A 17,296-nucleotide genomic window follows, 5' to 3' on the forward strand; every position below is an offset into this window, starting at 1 on the left:
AATAAATAAAATTCATAGGGTTCCACATTGTGTCTATGTGTCTTTTAATACCCACCATATTTCTCTTCTCCTTTGATTTGCCTGATAAGTAAATGTTGGCCTCTACCACCCATTGGATATAGAAGGACGCTCTGCCTTGGGGTATAATTACAAGAGTCATTTTTATGGCGTTTTTTAACAAAAATGTTGAGGTTTTGTAACGATCACAAAAATAATCACGACCCCGATGCTGTAAGACTGAAGACATTAACAATCATTTGAAAACTTCACCGATTCGCGGTTTTCACTCACATTTTAGTCGGGCCGCTATGTGTGTCTGTACCCTTAAATGCCGTAGTGATCTGGCAGAACCCTACAAGGCTGTACGCAGTTAGAAATGTTCCATTGCTTTCCTGGAGGGGAAATACTCACATTATGGGCCAACATTTGGCACAACCTCTTTCTGTATTCCTTGGGCATTTCCATCGTAGACATTTATGGCATATCCTGTGGATTGCTACTTGCACAATTGTTTCTATAAACTCCCATAAAAATGAATGGCGAGCAGCGCACGTGCATTGCCTCCTCTCCATTCATTCTCCACCTGGATGTTGCGGCCGACTCAACGCCACATCCTCTGGTGGGACAGGGGTCCCGCACCTGTCAGACATTCATGGCATAAAATGTCTATGATGGGAACAAACACTTTGATCTTTTTGGTTATCGGAGTGTCCTGATGAACATATGACAAAAAGGGTAATGCATTGAGATCTGTTATTTCGGTTGCCACTCATTATTCATGAGTATTTTAAGGATTTTTTTCATTGTGATATCACATTGATTACACTGTGATAGGGGGTATGGACAATTTTCTTTCTCCCTTTATCTCTGTTGTGTATTCCCACCCTGTCCGTCTTGCTGCGAGTTCTCACATATGTGATTTTGTAATATTAAGGCCATTCAGGGCGCACTAGGGCGAGGTTGGCGAGCAGGGACACCCCTTTTGGGACGGTTACTCTGCAATACACAGGGTGGACCGGGACTTAATTAGAGCTAGTGGTAGTAATGAAGGGGCCACTAATCATAGGTTCTGTGCCCCTGTGCAGTCTGGCTTATCACCTGTGTACATGTCAGGCTTATTAGAAGTTCTCCATGTCCTTTATTATCAAACCACCATTTATTCAATGCACATTTTATTCTGCAATAATTTTTTCCTTTTGTAAAAAAAATAAATATATTGGCGATATCATCATCTCTCTTTTAAAAAGTTTGACCAGCAATATTTTGCTATGGATTCACTGGAATGCTAAAAACAGAATTAGGCTGGAAACACACATGCAGTTTTTTTTGGGTCAATCCAGAGTGTATTCAGTAGTAAGGAGAAGTATAAGTCCTTCCTTTAAATTTCCTATTCCTTTTGAATCCACTCCTGGTTTTGGCTCAAAAAACTGCATGTGTGATTCCAGCCTTATGGCAGCTCGGTATGAAGGATGTTTTCCAGATGATCCTGTGTATGAAGTGATGAGGAGTCCAGAAGGTTTGTCCTCTCCTCCACATTAAGTCCTCATGTTACTTCTTATGACTCTGCACTAATTGGTTGACAGGTAAGTGTCCATCTTTTACTTGTTTTCGAATCTCTGGTTTATGCTTCAAAGCAAATACCAAAGCCCGGACCGTCCTTCTATAGTGCACATCGATGAGTCTGGCGCTTCGGTGGAAAACTTCACGTTCAATGCACTCAGCTAAAGAGTCATCAGCCTGATGGACGGGGAGAATATAGACAAAGCTTTGTAAGTGTTACAGTACTTGCTGCATCAGTTTAATGCTGGGTCATGCAGAATAACCACCACCTCCAAATAAAAGATATTTTGGACTTGTATTCCCCATTAAATAACAATTCTAGAACATCTTTCCTAAAAAGTATGATTTGCGCCGTTCATCTGTTATTCCTGGAAATGTATAAATAAATTGACAACAAGGTGTTAGCATTCCCCTTTTTAATAGGGTGTGACCTTAGGCTAAGTTCAGACTTGAATTGTATAATCTGTTACTCGGATTCCTTTTTATCAGAATAATGGATGAAAACGGATCTGTTAAAAGTCCCTTTGAAATCAATGTTATTTTTAATTGCGTCCGCTCGCAAATGTTAGTCATTCGTTTTTTTGATGGAGATAAAAGTGCGGAGTACAGGACTTTATCCCTGGTCAAAAAAAACGGATGTCTAATATATGGGTTATTTTTACCATTGACGTCAATGTAAAACGGATACGAACAGATTTTAAACGGATCAGTTTTATCCATTATTTTGATCTAAAAACGGATTAGAGTAACGGATTATACAACGCAAGTGTAAACTTAGCCTTACACAGACTGACGATGTCAGCACAGGTTGCAGAGTGTGTAGGAACATCCCCATGGACAAGGGAAATGGTATAATCCAGTTGTCAATTTGTTCATACATTTCTGAGAAGTATAACAGAGGAACGGCACAATGCAGCGCACCAGTTTAGATGGCCATAAACATTGGATATATTTGTCTTCAGATCTCACAAAAATGAGGGGAACAGATGCGGCCTAAGGCTTCACTCAAACGAACGTGTCCGATTTGTGCGCGTAAAAAACGCAGCCTTTTTTTCTACATTTTTTGTTCACGTGCGTTGCGTATTGGCATCAGTGTGTTTTGCGTGTGGCATGCGTTTATCACGTCCCTGCAAGCACTTGATTTTTTTTTTTCTACATTTCTTTCTTTGCTTTTCTATGTATTTGATGCGTGAAACACAGACAGATTTCATCCGTGTGCTGTCCGTGGCTTTCACGCACCCATAGTGAACACACGCACCAATATAGGACATGCAGCGAGTTTCACGCAATGGGCGCTTGCCGCATGAAAAACAATGCATGTGAATGGCCCCATAGAATTGCATGCGTCCGTGTGCTGAGCGATTTCAACGCACAGAACACGGACACGTATTTAGCTCGTCTGAATGAGCCCTTACTGTCCACCAATGTCATCTGTTGGGGGAGGTAGGGATGGGGGAGTTGTCTGATTCTTTGGTTAACTTGAAGATAAGAGGCGTCTGACAGCTGCTTATCTACATTCCTCTTTAGAAAGGGGTCAAAATAAAACGTTGACATAATAAACAAACTTCTAGAACTTTAATGTTGAGTTAAATTAACGTGATTTATAAAGCTCTTCATGACTCTTAGAAAAACTAAAGCAAGGCTCTACACTGATATTTTTTGCAGGGCCTGAGTGCGGCGGTACATGACACATGGATTCAAAGAACAGTAAAGAGAGAATCCCTGTAGATCGTGCTTTACCCCATAAGGCTCTGCACTCAAAGTTTCCTAAATTATATTCTGGAGCTAAATGGAGGCAGACACGAAGGCTGCAAATAATAGCAACATGGTCCACAAAGTGCATGTATTATCTACAGGCCGAATGGCTCTTACCTCTTTGTCCAAAGCATCGAGAAGCATCCGCCTGGCATTGCTACGCAGTTTCTCAGTTGCAGCATCACACCTCACCTCTATGGTTGGCTTACAGCGGTTCTCCTGTATAAAGGTTTCCCATTGGGTGTGCACTTCTTTAGCAAGTTCAGATACTTCCTTGTCACCATGTATCAGCAAGCGCTCCACTGCCTCCCCTGTGAGAGGAGCATATAGATATGTCCATGAAGGAGATCACAGACACGTGTGGATAATGTCTTCATTATATACAAATTCTATATATATATATATGTGTTGTCGCTTTTAAAATGGAAATTATTTAAGTGTATTACAAAAACAGTTGGAGAAACACTGAATAGAGCAGATTTCAGACACTATCCCAGCTGTCCCATCCCCTGTCCTAGCGAGTCCTGACAGCTGTGAGGATCTTCAGGATTTGGAAACCTATTCTAGTATAACTAGTAATACCAATAAGACATTACTAGTATTTCTGGAGGCTGAGGACAGAATAACACTCCTTCATGGAAGTTAAAGGGGTTGTCCACCCACGGACAACTGACGACCTATCCACAGGATAAGTTATCAGTATATGATCGGTAGGGGTCCAACACCCAGACCCCGCACCGATTAGCTGCTCCGGCTGCCTTCAGGCACCGGATGTCCATGCCGGAAGTAGATGGCTCCGGTCACGGAATAGCAGCCGAGCTGCAGTTCTGCAGCATGGCCGCTATACAGTAGTCTAAACCATCTGCCTCCGGCTACAACTACTTCATACCCTTCATAACATCTGGCGCCCCGAGGCAGCCGGACCAGCTGATCTGTGCGGGTCCGGATGTCGGACCCGCACCGATCATATACTGATGATCTATCCTGTGGATAGGTCATCAGTTGTCCGTAACCGGACAACCCCTTTAATTCCTGGGATGGGAATGTGGAGAAGGCATGTGGTGGCTGCATTATGATGTAGGGGACATGGCACTGGAAATACTATCTATCTGGGCATAGTTTGGCACTGGCACTACTTGACTATGTGGGTAAGTATGGCTTGATAGGACAGTTTGGCTCTATCGAGCGAACAATGGGACTTTCTGGGCACTGTTCTTTGTACAAGTGAACGGTCTGCAGTATACGGATGCCATACGACACGGTCTTTTAGATGTTCGGAGGCCGGTGTTCAGAGGAAAGTGTATTGTACAAGAGGTCTCATTCCAAGTTGCCTTATACATCATTTCACTGCTAAAGCAACCAGAAATTATTAAAAGTAACACCTTAAGCAAAACTTATACACTAGACATGGCATGATAGGACATGGATTTTCTCTCTGGTGTTCATTGAATCCCTGTATCACGCACTGTTCGCTCTCCGCAAGTGCCACTGAGGCGGGACTTGATTTTTATTCTCCCAGCCCCGCCCCTCTCCTCTAAGTAACGGCTCTAACGTTCTCCTAACTGGCCGCTAGAGCCATCACTCAGAGCAGAGTGGCACTTGCGACTGCCGCTCCAGGGGCATCAAACGTCGTTAAGTTTAAAATGCCGTTCCCCTCCCCCACATCATACTGTCAACAGTTTTGAGTTGTCAAAACTGCAGACAGGTTCCCTTTAAATGCTATGAGCACCTTTGAAATGTATTTTTTTTATTACTCAAATGCATCTAAAATAAAATATGAAGCAACAGATTATCATGATTAAAAATCTCCTAGCATTTTGTGCCTAAAGTTCCTATAAAAACCTATATGTCTCCATGGTTACAGGCTACAAACAAACCCTATGAAGTCCTACCCCTGTCCCCTACTTCTAACAAACAGTCAGTAGGTTAGCAAGAAGTAGAGGAAAGATGAAAGTACGACTACAAGATCAGACTACACAGGGTTGTAGTCTGTAACCTTGGAGACACATAGATCAGCATAGGAGATGTAGACCCAAAACGGTAAGATTATTTCATTTTTTTAATTACAACTTGAAGTCATCTCAACCTCAGTCATGATATAGAACATTTTACCTATCTTCATGGAACGTATCACTTGTTCTGATGGAATTTTCTTCTTTAGTTGTAACAAGGTCTCTATCAGATTCTCTGTCGTTTGGTTGGGCAGCTCCAGGATACATTTCCATCTCTTAATATCTTCCAGAACCACAACTCTCTAAATAAAGGGAAAACACAGAAATGACCTCTGAGAAGCTGAAGTAAGGAATCTGTATACCTGAGGCATCGATATAAAACAATACATCTATAACACAAGGAAGAAATAACTACTTGTTCCACGATTTCTGGAGGACTCCACTCATTAAAGGGTAACTAAACTTTTGAAAAACATTTGACATATCAGAAGTTTTGATCAGTGGAGGTCCGAGCACTGAGACCCCCACCGATCACTAATGCAGAAGCGTTCAGATGAGCGCTGTGCTGCTTTGGTTCTGATCGACTTTCCTTGGGGGCACAATTCCCGGTTATCTATCGGTTGTGAACTCCCATCGTGCACCCTGTAGCTAAGCAACAGCTGTAGAATTACAACTCCTAGCATGTTACATGTGGCTATCTGGCTGTTAGAGAACTACAAGTATCATCATTCTTTGGCCGCTATATAATAGGTGTAAAAAAAAGACTACAAGTCTCAGCATTCACCATTTGGTTGTACAGATGTTGTTCCGGCATGCAACAGTTTCCCATGTTATACTCACCTTCAAAGAGTGCAAGGTGGCCTGACCCTTAGAGATCTTCTGCTTCCCTCTCCCTGCCCCATCTGGTACCCGCGGTTTCGTGTTTCTAATCACGAACCTGTCCATGCTGTGGAGGTGACTAGTCTTCCGTACACTCTCTTTCCATTCCGTACATCTCGTCGCGCTATGATGACGTTTGTAAACAAAACTGTAGGCGGTGCTAAGGAACGGTCTACTCCGGATATCGACTACAGGATTAACTGAGAGGAGTAAGATGGCCGCCACACGGTTGTTTTGCGGTGTTGCGCTGTTGTTATGTACTAGTTTGGGGGTTCGAGGATCCCTAGACTCCGTCCTGGGGGACAGCTCGTCCTGTCACCATGTATGCGAGGGAACCTACCCCCTACACACGTACCCGGAGGTAAGTGTTCTCAAGGAGGTAATGACCAGCGCCCCTCCTCCACCCAGCTCCGTCCTGTACTGACACCGACCCTAAGGTTTTGTCTATGCAGGAGGTGGAATGTAGTCTATTATTCCCTGTTATCAACCAGTTCAGACTGGGAGTGGCAAACTGTCTTAGTTTTAAAATAAATAAATCTATATATAGCACATCTAGACAGATTTGCCATTCCGGTGTCTAGGAAAGCTGGGTGCCGCTCAGGTGAGACCACTATGTGAAACTTCCGGCTGGTATACATGGGTGTACCTTTTATTTTTGCAGTATGCTGTATAAGCAGACTGTGCCTTTTTTATTTACAAGGAGAAAAGTCGTGCATTTTACTGCAATTTTGTTGCACGTCACCATTTGCAACAGCCTGGCGTTAACTGCGCCATAAATGTGAGCTGATGTGTAATAAAACGTTCTAGTCTCATAAAGTAAAACCCCGCAGCCATCACCGTGCCAACAATAGGGATTGTCGTTAAAAACGTATGCAGAGAGAAAGGGAAGGAGCCTTCTGTAGCAACCAATCAGATTCCAGCCGTCACCTCTGCCACTTTCATTTACCTCACATGTGTGAGTAGTGGAGAGATCTGTGATGTAGTGTGGGAAGTTTGTGAGCGACAAAGCAGAGACCTCCAGCTGTTCCGAAACTACAACTCCTAGCGATTAATAGTGGCAATTTGTCCATGTCTGTACCCACCGTCCGTGTCTTGGCAGCACATGGAGTTCTTATGGCCCCAGAGTACAGAGAAGTAGCCACTGTCTGCGAGGCTGGGTTTACACGTAGCTGCCAAAACGTGCCACCATTGAGTTTTATCTCAAATTCAGAACCATTTTCAAATTGCAATCAATTCCAAGCGTTTTTTTTGGGGTAAAACTGATGTTTTACCCTAAAAACAATGTGGCCATTAACAATCAAAAAATGTGCCTATTTGCTCCAAAACCACATGCTGGCACGTTTATTGCCGCTATGTGTGAACACAGCCTAAGAGGTGTTGATGGCGTATACCTGCATTTTCCACTGTTTGGTTGTTCTAGGCTGTATTTGCACTATTCTCAAGGGTGAAATGACTTTTACAAACAGTAAAATAGAGGAATCAAGTTCTACCAGTGCAGGTAAAGGGTTGTGTTATTTTCCACTTCTGCCTTCAGGGCTAAAATAAATAAAACTGTCCTACTTTAGGTTAAAGTGCAGCTAAACGTTTGACAAACTTCTGACATGTCATAGTGACATGTCAGAAGTTTGGATTGGTGGGGGTCCGAGCACTGAGACCCCCACCAATCGCTAGAATGAAGCAGCTGAAGTGCTCGTGTGAGCGCTCAGCCGCTTTGTGTCTGTTCGGCTTTTTCCGGAAATAAATGTATCAGTGTACGGACTCAATAAAAAGTCTATGAGCCCGTACTCCGATACATCGGCTTTCCGGAAAAAGCAGAACAGACACGAAGCGGCTGAGCCCTCACACGAGTGCTTCATTTTAGCGATTGGTGGGGTCTCAGTGCTCGGACCCCCACCAATCCAAACTTCTGACATGTCACTATGACATGTCAGAAGTTTGTCAAACGTTTAGCTACTTACATTATTACAGTAGATGCAGTAAATGTTGTGAAATAAAAAAAACATTATTCACCTGTTAAATCCCCTCCAGCTCCGTTGGTCCCCCTTCAGTCTCTGTTTATTTTCCTGGAGCAATGATGTGATGTCCATCAACATGACGGCTGCTGCCAATCACTGGCCCAGTTGTGATGCTACGGCGTACAGCGTGTCATCGCTCCAGGAAAATAAACAAAGACCGGCCCGTAATTACGCGCCCATAGCCTACTATTGGCCACTGGTACCTCCCCGTATTCTTACGGGTATGTGCCCATGCCGTCGAAAAATATAGAACATGTCCTATTTCAGGCCGTAATTACGGCACAGGCAGGCCCATAGAAGTCTATGGGGCTCCCGTAATTACGGGTGACAACGTGCGTGCACCCGTAAATACGGGAGCGTTGCTAGGCGACGTCAGGTGATAGTCACTGTCCAGGGTGCTGAAAGTGTTAAACGATCGGCAGTAACTCTTTCAGCACCCTGAACAGTGACTTTCGATCACAATATAGATCAACGTGTAAAAAAAATAGAAGTTCATACTTACCCAGAACTCCCTGCTTCTTCCTCCAGTCCGGCCTCCCGGGATGACATTTCAACCCATGTGACCGCTGCAGCCAATTACAGGCCAATCACAGGCTGCAGCGGTCACATGGACTGCCGCGTCATCCAGGGAGGTCGGGCTGGATGTCAGGAGAGGGACGCGTCACCAAGACAACGGCTGGGTAAGTATGAATTTCTTTTACTTTTTTTGCGGAAAGGGCTGTCCCTTCTCTCTATCCTGCACTGATAGAGAGAAGGGGCTGCCGATTACTGCAGTGCAATTTTGCAGCGAAAACGTGCCCGTAAATACGGGTGAAATACGGGTGACACCGGACCCGTATTTACGGGCACGGGTCTGTAAATACGGGTGCAATACGGGTCGAATACTTGTGACCGTGGACCCGTATTTATGCCAGTATTTACGGGAGGACAAAAATACCTTTGTGTGCATGAGGCCTTACTGTGTTTTTGTTTGTTTTTTTTACTCTGCAAATCTGATTGGCTAAGAGGTACCATGTGACAGTATGTACGACTCCTTCGGCTGGGATCTTTCCTAGAGAATCTAATCGATTCTCCTGCTTTGGTCCTATTGACCTTAATGATTGTGACAAAACCGCATGTATTAACCGCAGCACAATGCAAATTCTCAACTTAACCTTAGACCGGACTTAGACGGCTGTATTATGGCTGCAGGTCCCGGACCCCTGTGCTTCTGCAGAACTGACCGCCATAGAACTGTCTGGTGAAATAAGTTTGGTTCTGTAAAAAACTATTTTACGGCCATCTGAAACCAGCCGTATATGTATCCTGCACAGGTTCCTACATACAGAACATAGCAGCGGAGGGTTCATGATGGTTGATAAATGAATATATTCCAGTTTGTGGATAGAAGGTTCTTAATATCTTGTGTCTCTAGGAGGAGGAGCTGTTCGCCTGTCACAGAGGCTGCCGTCTTTTTTCGATCTGTCAATTTGCTGAAGAAGGAGATGACTTGAACAAGACCAAGACGGAATGTGAATCAGGTGATGTCCAGGATGGATGTATATGGTTATAAAGTCATACGTTATATTTCTGTGTTTTTAAAGGGGGTCTTGAGACGTGCACTTGAACTCTTTTACTGCCATGGACGTATGTGTAATACATCATGACTGATATTCTTGCTGCGGCAAGCATTTAAAGGGCTAGGGCTTAGATGATATCGTATTAAATCCCTGAATCCTAGCTGTCAAATGATACCAAGCTCAATGTATTTAGGGAGCAGGACTCATTTGAGGTGGGGGGAGACAGATTCCAGTGACCCCAGGGGGCGATACAGGAACTTTTGTACCTTTTTGATGTTATCATCCTCCTTCCCTTTGAGAGGATACTCTCTGATTGTCACATATAGGGCGGGGGGTCTTTTGTTTTTCCTACTACAGTAGTGCGAGGATGAGCAGTTGCATATCCAATCACCTCCTCAGACTAATCATGCCATCTCGATCGTCGAGTAATTCAATCTCATGCGTTTTTTAATGATTTTGTGAGGATATGTATGAGTACCATGTACGAGCATCCGCACTTCTATTTCTAGACGGTGCTGTTCGTCTCCGGTTCTGATCGGGTCAGGCTTTTAGCCACAAACATGAATTTACAAAATGTAACGCTCTGATGCAAAATTTCATGAAGGTGCCCATGAGTGTAAGGCCTGATTTACACGAGCGTGTGCGTTTTGCGCGCGCAAAAAACGCTGCGTTTTGCGCGCGCAAAAGGCACTTGGCAGCTCCGTGTGTCATCCGTGTATGATGCGCGGCTGCGTGATTTTCGCGCAGCCGCCATCATAGAGATGAGGCTAGTCGACGCCCGTCACTGTCCAAGGTGCTGAAAGAGCTAACTGATCGGCAGTAACTCTTTCAGCACCCTCGACAGTGAATGCCGATCACAATATACACCAACCTGTGAATAAAAAAAGACTTTCATACTTACCAAGAACTTCCTGCTTCCCCCAGTCCGGGCTCCCGGCCGTTGCCTTGGTGACGCGTCACACTCTTGTCATCCGGCCCCACCTCCCAGGATGACGCCGCAGTCCATGAGACCGCTGCAGCCTGTGATTGGCTGCAGCCTGTGCTTGGCCTGTGATTGGCTGCAGCTGTCACTTGGACTTAACTGTCATCCCGGGAGGTCGGACCGGAGTTATCGGTAAGTCAGAACGTCTTTTTTTTTTTTACAGGTTCATGGATTTTCGGAGCGGAAGTCACTGTCCATGGTGCTGAACCAGTTTAACGCTTTCAGCACCGTGGACAGTGACTGTCTCCTGACGTCGCGTACCCGAACATTTTTTACCGGTTTCGGTCAAAACGAGTTTGGCCGAACCCGGTGAAGTTCGGTGCGCTCATCTCTAATTTGACACTCCGTTTGGATGTTTGTAAACAGAAAAGCACGTGGTGCTTTTCTGTTTACATTCAGGAGTTTGACAGCTCTTGCGCGAATCACGCAGTTCGCACGGAAGTGCTTCCGTGCGGCATGCGTGGTTTTCACGCACCCATTGACTTCAATGGGTGCGTGAGTGCGCGAAAAACGCGCGATTATAGAACATGTCGTGAGTTTTTTTCTGCGCACACGCGCTGAGCGCAATTCACGCATCGTCTAAACTGCCCCATTGACTAATATAGGTGCGTACGACATGCGTGCAAAGCACGCGCGTCGCACGCGCGTATATTACGTTCGTGTAAATGAGGCCTAAAGGGCCAACTCTCCGGCTGGAAACAGGGACTTGGGGACCACATTCACTATAATAGTGGTGGTCCTGACAGTTGAACCACTCGCCTATTATATCACTATGACCTGTCTAATTGGCTGGTCATAGAAGAATAAAAAAAGAGGGTTATTGTGGAACAACCCCATTGCCCATTCTGCTGATCACAGGTGAATCATTTCTTGATGGGTAGAGCAATAGAATATCAAGTGGGAGGATGGTATTTGCCGCTTTTGTCACTGGTAAGGGCGTTTAGGTGTTCGAGGACTGGCATAAGTCTCGGCACTTGTCAGTTCTGCGATGTCTGCCTGTTTATGGCCCAGTCTAAGTGTCTTCTATATACGGCATCTGAGGTTTTAGATTTAGTGACCCATTTAAATATTCAGCAATTCTAGATGTATGGCGCTATGTAGAATCTATTACTGCCTGCTACTAGAGACTGCTTGTCTTGCCTGCAGGATATGAACAACTTACACAATGGCAAAACCAGTGATTAGAATTTGTTTCAAAGTTTTGTAAAAAAAAATAATTCACGTTCTGTAACTGATCCCGTGGCACAATTGAAGGAAAATCTCAGCCATTTTCCTTGTATTTTCCAAAGTGATTGACAGCCTGGGAATTTAGTCCTAAATTATAGTCTGTATAAAACCTTATGATCTCGTTTTTTTTTGTTCTCCTACAGCTTGCATAGAAGCCTATCCCCAGTCCAATGAGCAGTATGCCTGTATCCTGGGCTGTCACAGTCAGATGCCTTTTGCAGAGAAGCGACAAGAAGAGGTGAGTACAATATTACTATACTGCGTGTTCAAAGGATGACGACAACCCCTGCCCGCGTGCCCTATTGGGAAATATGGACGTCGTAGTCGTCACCTTGAGCCAGAACGAAGAGCTCTAGAGCCGTCCATGTATTACATAGACGCACGTTCATCTGAATGGCCGCCAGGTAATACTACGTTCTCTCGGCAGCGGACGCTTTAGGGCGAATGTCTGACTGGCCTTGGCTTTCCCCTGCAAAATTGGCTCCAATTTGAAAGGGTTTTTCTCTGATGTTACATCCCCTTTAATGTGATTGCAGTTTTACTGCCCCATGTATGAGAAGTAATAATAATCATTCTTTTTAATGCTGCCTTTTGGGTTGTTCATGCAGCTCTCGGATATGATGCCGCGGATACATATCCTCTTTCCTCTGACAATGGTAAGAGCTTTCTGGAGCGATATGATGGATTCTGCACAAAACTTAATGACCTCGTCCTGGACTTTCTACATACAAGCTGATAATGGACGCATCCTTGTAGTGCAGGTATGTGCTAGATAATCATATCAACAAGTCATGAAGGGAGTCCTCTGAACAGTATTGGGGGGGGGGGGCAATATATAGTGTCAGGGAAACGAAGAGAGTGGGGAAAAAGATATATGCCTACATTAATATGCTCATTGTTATATTCAAGCAAAACATGGAGGATACAGAAGACAGAAGCATGTATATCCTGCATTACACACACCTCGTAGCTGAACTTGGTTTTATAAACCATATTTTACTAACTTTTCTTCTCTTGCTTTATTGGTCCAGTCTCAGCCAGAAATTCAGCAGATGCCACCACTGCAGTCAGAAGACCCATCAGCAAGAGGCAACATGCTGGACTCTTTGTCCTGTAAGTCTCTTGCTGAGCACCATTGGTTTTGAGAATGATTTAAGTCTTTGAGAATGGGAGTAGTCATGTTTCTTCTTACTCTGCAGCAGATTTAGTGGGTGGAAGTTCAGTTGGCGACGTATGGAGCCGAAGAGCTGGCATCCTGGAGTTAGATGGAGGAGAAGGGATTATGAAGTGCTTCTCAATGTAAGTTGCGGCAGTAAAAGCCTACACTTCTATATTATGACATGTACTCTTCTGCAAACAACTGTCCAATCTTCAGTACTCCCTCCTAATTTGGGGTGAAAAGCCCTTGATTCAAATTACTGAAATAGAAGATGATTTTACATGTTATACTCCCATTGTTTGAAATGGAGAGACAGCAAAACATACGGTGCGTTTGGTGCAACTTTCAAATTTAGTTTTTATTAAACATAATTTTAACTTTTTGAGATTCAGCTGCTCTGTATCCTGTATACAGATCAGATGTATAGTTCGCTAAGACCTGAATCCGTCAGCTCCGCGGGAATGACGGGTTCAGTGAAAGCGGAGACGCGCAGGATCCACCAGTTATCCATCACATCTAAGTTCATAACCTTGATGTGAACATTAATAGCTCGATCCACGCAGGACCCGCTGTCACTGAACCAGTCAAGCCCCGCGGACCTGACGGATTTAGGTCTTGGCGAACTATACATCTGCTCTGTATACAGGATACCGAGCAGCTGTATCTCAAAAAGTTAAATTATAAAAGTATAATTTTTAATAAAAACTCATTTGAAAGTTGCACCAAACACACTGAAATTTTTATTTAAAAAAATAAATACTTTCAAAGGTGTACATAGCCTATAAGTATCAGGTCACTGATCGAACGATGAATGTAAACATTAGATTCTTCATGGAAGATTGTGCGAAACCTATTGTTTTCCCTGAGATAAGCAACACTAGAAGTGCCTGGTAGCTACTTATCTCCCTTCCTCAGTTAGAATGTTTTAAACCCTCGCGCGAGCTCAACATGCACATTTGAGAGGAAGCTGGAGTTAAAGGGGTTTTCTAGGTAATAGCAGGTTTTTGCTCAATTAAATATAAAGAGTTTAGCTTACATATAGATGGCCACTCCAGCACTCAGATGCGTCGTTCCACCCCGTTAGCAGCACCAGTCACGTGATTACATCAGCTCCGCCTCATCATTGGTAGTCAGTGGTTCCGACCACCCGACTCTGTCCTAAACACGCCAGTGATCGGTGCGCACTACCAAACCAACTACATCTTCCTGCTTGCGAGTAGCAAAATGTAGAGGAGGAGAGGGAGGGGGTTCAGCCTGCGCATGATGTAATTCACATGCCCATTTGAAAGAAGAACGGAGTGCCATAATCACATGACTGGCACTGATAACGGTGGAATGGCGCATCTGAATGCCGGAGTGGCCATCTATATGTAAGTAAATCTCTTTACATTTAAATGAGCGAAAACCTGGTATTAGCTGGAAAACTATTTTAATACAGTACCTGTGGAATGAAGGGCTTGTGCAGCTTTGCCGTTTTTCAGCAACAATGTAATTTCCGACCTAGCTCTGTGCTAGGAATTGCAACACAGCCCTACGCGAGCCAATGAAAATCCAACACGACACTAAGTTGGGAATGGGTTTGGGGGAAAAACGTTAGTCATTGTTGTGCTTTATGTAGGCCATGCCATGCCAGGCAAAGTTCATGTTCACTACACATCCAGTATTACCAGTCTGGCATTTACAATTATGTGTTTCCTTCTTATTCAGGAATTCAAACTGGCTGCTGACTGCGACATTGCTTTTATCTATCCTGGTTCTTCTATGGATTTGTTGTGCAACAGTAGCAACCGCGTCGGATCAGAATATTCCTTCTGAGGTAAATTCTGTTCACCCTGCCTAACCTGTTTTTATGGACAATAGCAATGTCATTACCATGAGTCTGTAAAAGAAAGTCTTCCCTGCTCGTCTGCACTACATAACGTATCTAAAATGTGGCAATGAAGCCAATGGACAGCTTAAAGTGAATGTCCAACTTTTAACACCGTCATTTTTAGATCTGTGCTGATTTCATTATAGATCTTTACAGCTCTGTTTTTCAGTTATAGGGTCCAAATCCCCTGCAAAGATAAGTTACCGTAAATGATGGAATTCTGCCACCACTAGGGAGAGATCTCTGTATACTGTTTATACATGAAACTCAATAATAACACAGTATGCCATAAGCTCCCCCTAGTGGTGGCTTTTTTTTTTACCATTTAATTATGTCTATGCTGAGGAAATAGAGCTCTGTAACCGAAAAACAGAGATCCGACCGCTATAAAGATATATTAAGACGTTTATTAGCACCGAATTTTGGTTCTATTGAAAAAAAATTTTTATTCAAAGGTGAATATTTACTTCACCTGTTTGCTAGGAATGCTCTGCATGACAATATGATATTATAAGAGGCTCTTGCTGTCGGGGAGCCTGTTTAAGGCCACTAGGATTGCTCAGATAAGTCTTCTCAAAGCTGAATTGTAACTGTAATGACGGCTGAGAAAAGCGGCTTGACTGCAGTTACATCATGCCATTCCCTATACCGACCTGCTATTATTATTCAGATGCTTCTATAAATAAAGAATGACAGTAGAAAATGTCTTTTAATGTTTGTATGCATCTGAAGAAGTGAAAATTAATTCCTAGGTCAACATGTTTGGGCTATTTTACAGTTAAAAGGATTTTTCAAGTAAGGCGTAGCATTAAGAAATGCTATAAATGTATGATCATTGGGACCCTCTGCGATCACTAAAATGAAGGGGCTGCTGCCCCCTTCAAAACATTGTGTACCTTTTGGCACCCCTCGTTATGTGAGACACCAGGTCGTCCCATTAAGCACCACCGATCATACGTTTATGGCATATCTTAATGATATGTCAAAATTGGATAGAATTGAAAACCCCCTTTAGAGTGACTTCACATACACAAACCCCATCCACATGTAGTGAAAAAAATCTGTTTGAAATTGAGGGCAGACGTTGTAATCCGCATCATGGCAATTTTGTCACGGATATTTATTTTTATTTTTTTTACAAAAGGAGCTTTGCCTGCTGATTTATGTAGGATCTGAACTCTTTCCTTGACTACTATCAGTAAATCCTGGTACCTAGCTGTACCTGACCACTAAAGATTAGAAAGCGGTTGCTTGACTACAGTTTGTATGGTTGTGATAAGGGAACTGCTTACATCTTAAATCACACCGTGAAAACATGTACAGATAGACCTACTAGTGTTTTAAGAGCCTCCGACCATGGGGGTCTTGGACAAGACAGTGGGTCGTCCCTTTTGCTGTTTTTGTCGTGAACAGAGATCTAGGTAGCCACAACTATTTTTATTTATTTCCAGGTATTAATATGGCACTGACTTATTTCCCGAATCCACTCACAACAGTCCACAATTGAGCTGCAATATCAGACACAGCCCATTGATAGGAGTGGCACTTGATATAAAAGTGTATAATATACAATACAAATAGAAGAGATCTAACCATTATGCTGATGTATTTCAGAAACTGAGCATCTATGGCGATCTGGAATATCTGAATGAGCAGAAGCTTCACAAATACCCCCCTGCATCACTTGTCGTGGTCCATGGTCTTCCCCAAGAAAATGAAGATGCTGGACCTTTACCAACTAAAGTGGACCTGGCCATGTCTACCATATAGGCCAGCTCTCCAGCCCGCTGTTGAATCTCCACACCACCACTTTAAGGGGCATCTGTTGCAATGTGGATTTTTAGTAAAACTGTGGAATCAAATTATCTGCCTGTCAGATTTTATACGCTGGGTGGCTTCAGGGAGAGGGAAATCTCTGATGTGGACTTCATATATTCTAGTTTGGAACTGGATCCAGAGATGAATCCTATCATTGATGTGACATGATCTTTTCATGTTTGGGATGGGTAATTTCCTAATTTTCTCTATAATCTCTCGACTGTAAACCTTTCTTATACAGGTAGGTGATATTATGATCTTGGTGTGAATCCGTTTTGCCTTTTATCTCCTATGCACCATTATGTGCTGTCCAGCTTTGCAGCGTTTCTCTGTTCCATTCACTGAATTCCTTTCTGGCTGTTTACATGAACAGGTACTATGGAAGCAGTGAGCCACAAACCCTGGACTTGTGCTGTGCAACAGAGCATCACATGCAAAGCACGCTTCTTATTGAACCTGAAAATGAGTCCTCCATGGGAGCACATTATATCTATACTGGGTATCGAGGGTATAACTGCAC

At 43.6% G+C, this 17,296-nt stretch overlaps 2 protein-coding genes across 3 annotated transcripts; one reads left to right on the forward strand and one right to left on the reverse strand.

Moving 5' to 3' along the window:
- Positions 1–1,133: 1,133 nt before the first annotated feature.
- On the reverse strand, positions 1,134–6,477 carry TCEANC2 (transcription elongation factor A N-terminal and central domain containing 2). Its single transcript, XM_075833032.1, has 4 exons — positions 6,108–6,477; positions 5,428–5,569; positions 3,433–3,626; positions 1,134–1,737 (listed from the first exon to the last, which is right to left on the reverse strand). The coding sequence occupies exons 1-4, from the start codon at positions 6,210–6,212 to the stop codon at positions 1,549–1,551; spliced, it is 630 nt and encodes a 209-aa protein (XP_075689147.1). The 5' UTR covers positions 6,213–6,477; the 3' UTR covers positions 1,134–1,548.
- TMEM59 (transmembrane protein 59) lies at positions 6,306–16,820 on the forward strand. 2 transcript variants are annotated; one of them, XM_075833029.1, is made up of 8 exons: positions 6,306–6,507; positions 9,576–9,681; positions 12,073–12,167; positions 12,538–12,690; positions 12,961–13,042; positions 13,132–13,228; positions 14,796–14,904; positions 16,573–16,820. In XM_075833029.1, the coding sequence occupies exons 1-8, from the start codon at positions 6,361–6,363 to the stop codon at positions 16,726–16,728; spliced, it is 945 nt and encodes a 314-aa protein (XP_075689144.1). In that variant the 5' UTR covers positions 6,306–6,360; the 3' UTR covers positions 16,729–16,820. The 2 variants fall into 2 exon arrangements, with proteins under 2 accessions (XP_075689144.1, XP_075689145.1); XM_075833030.1 differs by having other exon boundaries at positions 6,320–6,507; positions 13,129–13,228.
- Positions 16,821–17,296: the final 476 nt, after the last annotated feature.

This window comes from Rhinoderma darwinii, chromosome 7 (assembly GCF_050947455.1).
Source record: "Rhinoderma darwinii isolate aRhiDar2 chromosome 7, aRhiDar2.hap1, whole genome shotgun sequence".
In the NCBI taxonomy this organism is placed as follows: Eukaryota; Metazoa; Chordata; class Amphibia; order Anura; family Rhinodermatidae; genus Rhinoderma; species Rhinoderma darwinii.

Bases quoted from the DNA above. Each gene is read 5' to 3' on its own strand.
- TCEANC2 (XM_075833032.1), bottom strand. From the start codon at position 6,212: ATGGACAGGTTCGTGATTAGAAACACGAAACCGCGGGTACCAGATGGG. The intron at 5,570-6,107 runs GTGAGTATAACA...CCCTTTATTTAG, and splicing joins CCACCTTGCACTCTTTGAAG to AGAGTTGTGGTTCTGGAAGA. The intron at 1,738-3,432 runs GTAAGAGCCATT...CCCGTCCATCAG, and splicing joins TCGATGCTTTGGACAAAGAG to GCTGATGACTCTTTAGCTGA.
- TMEM59 (XM_075833030.1), top strand. From the start codon at position 6,361: ATGGCCGCCACACGGTTGTTTTGCGGTGTTGCGCTGTTGTTATGTACT. The intron at 13,229-14,795 runs GTAAGTTGCGGC...CTTCTTATTCAG, and splicing joins ATTATGAAGTGCTTCTCAAT to GAATTCAAACTGGCTGCTGA. The intron at 14,905-16,572 runs GTAAATTCTGTT...GATGTATTTCAG, and splicing joins ATCAGAATATTCCTTCTGAG to AAACTGAGCATCTATGGCGA.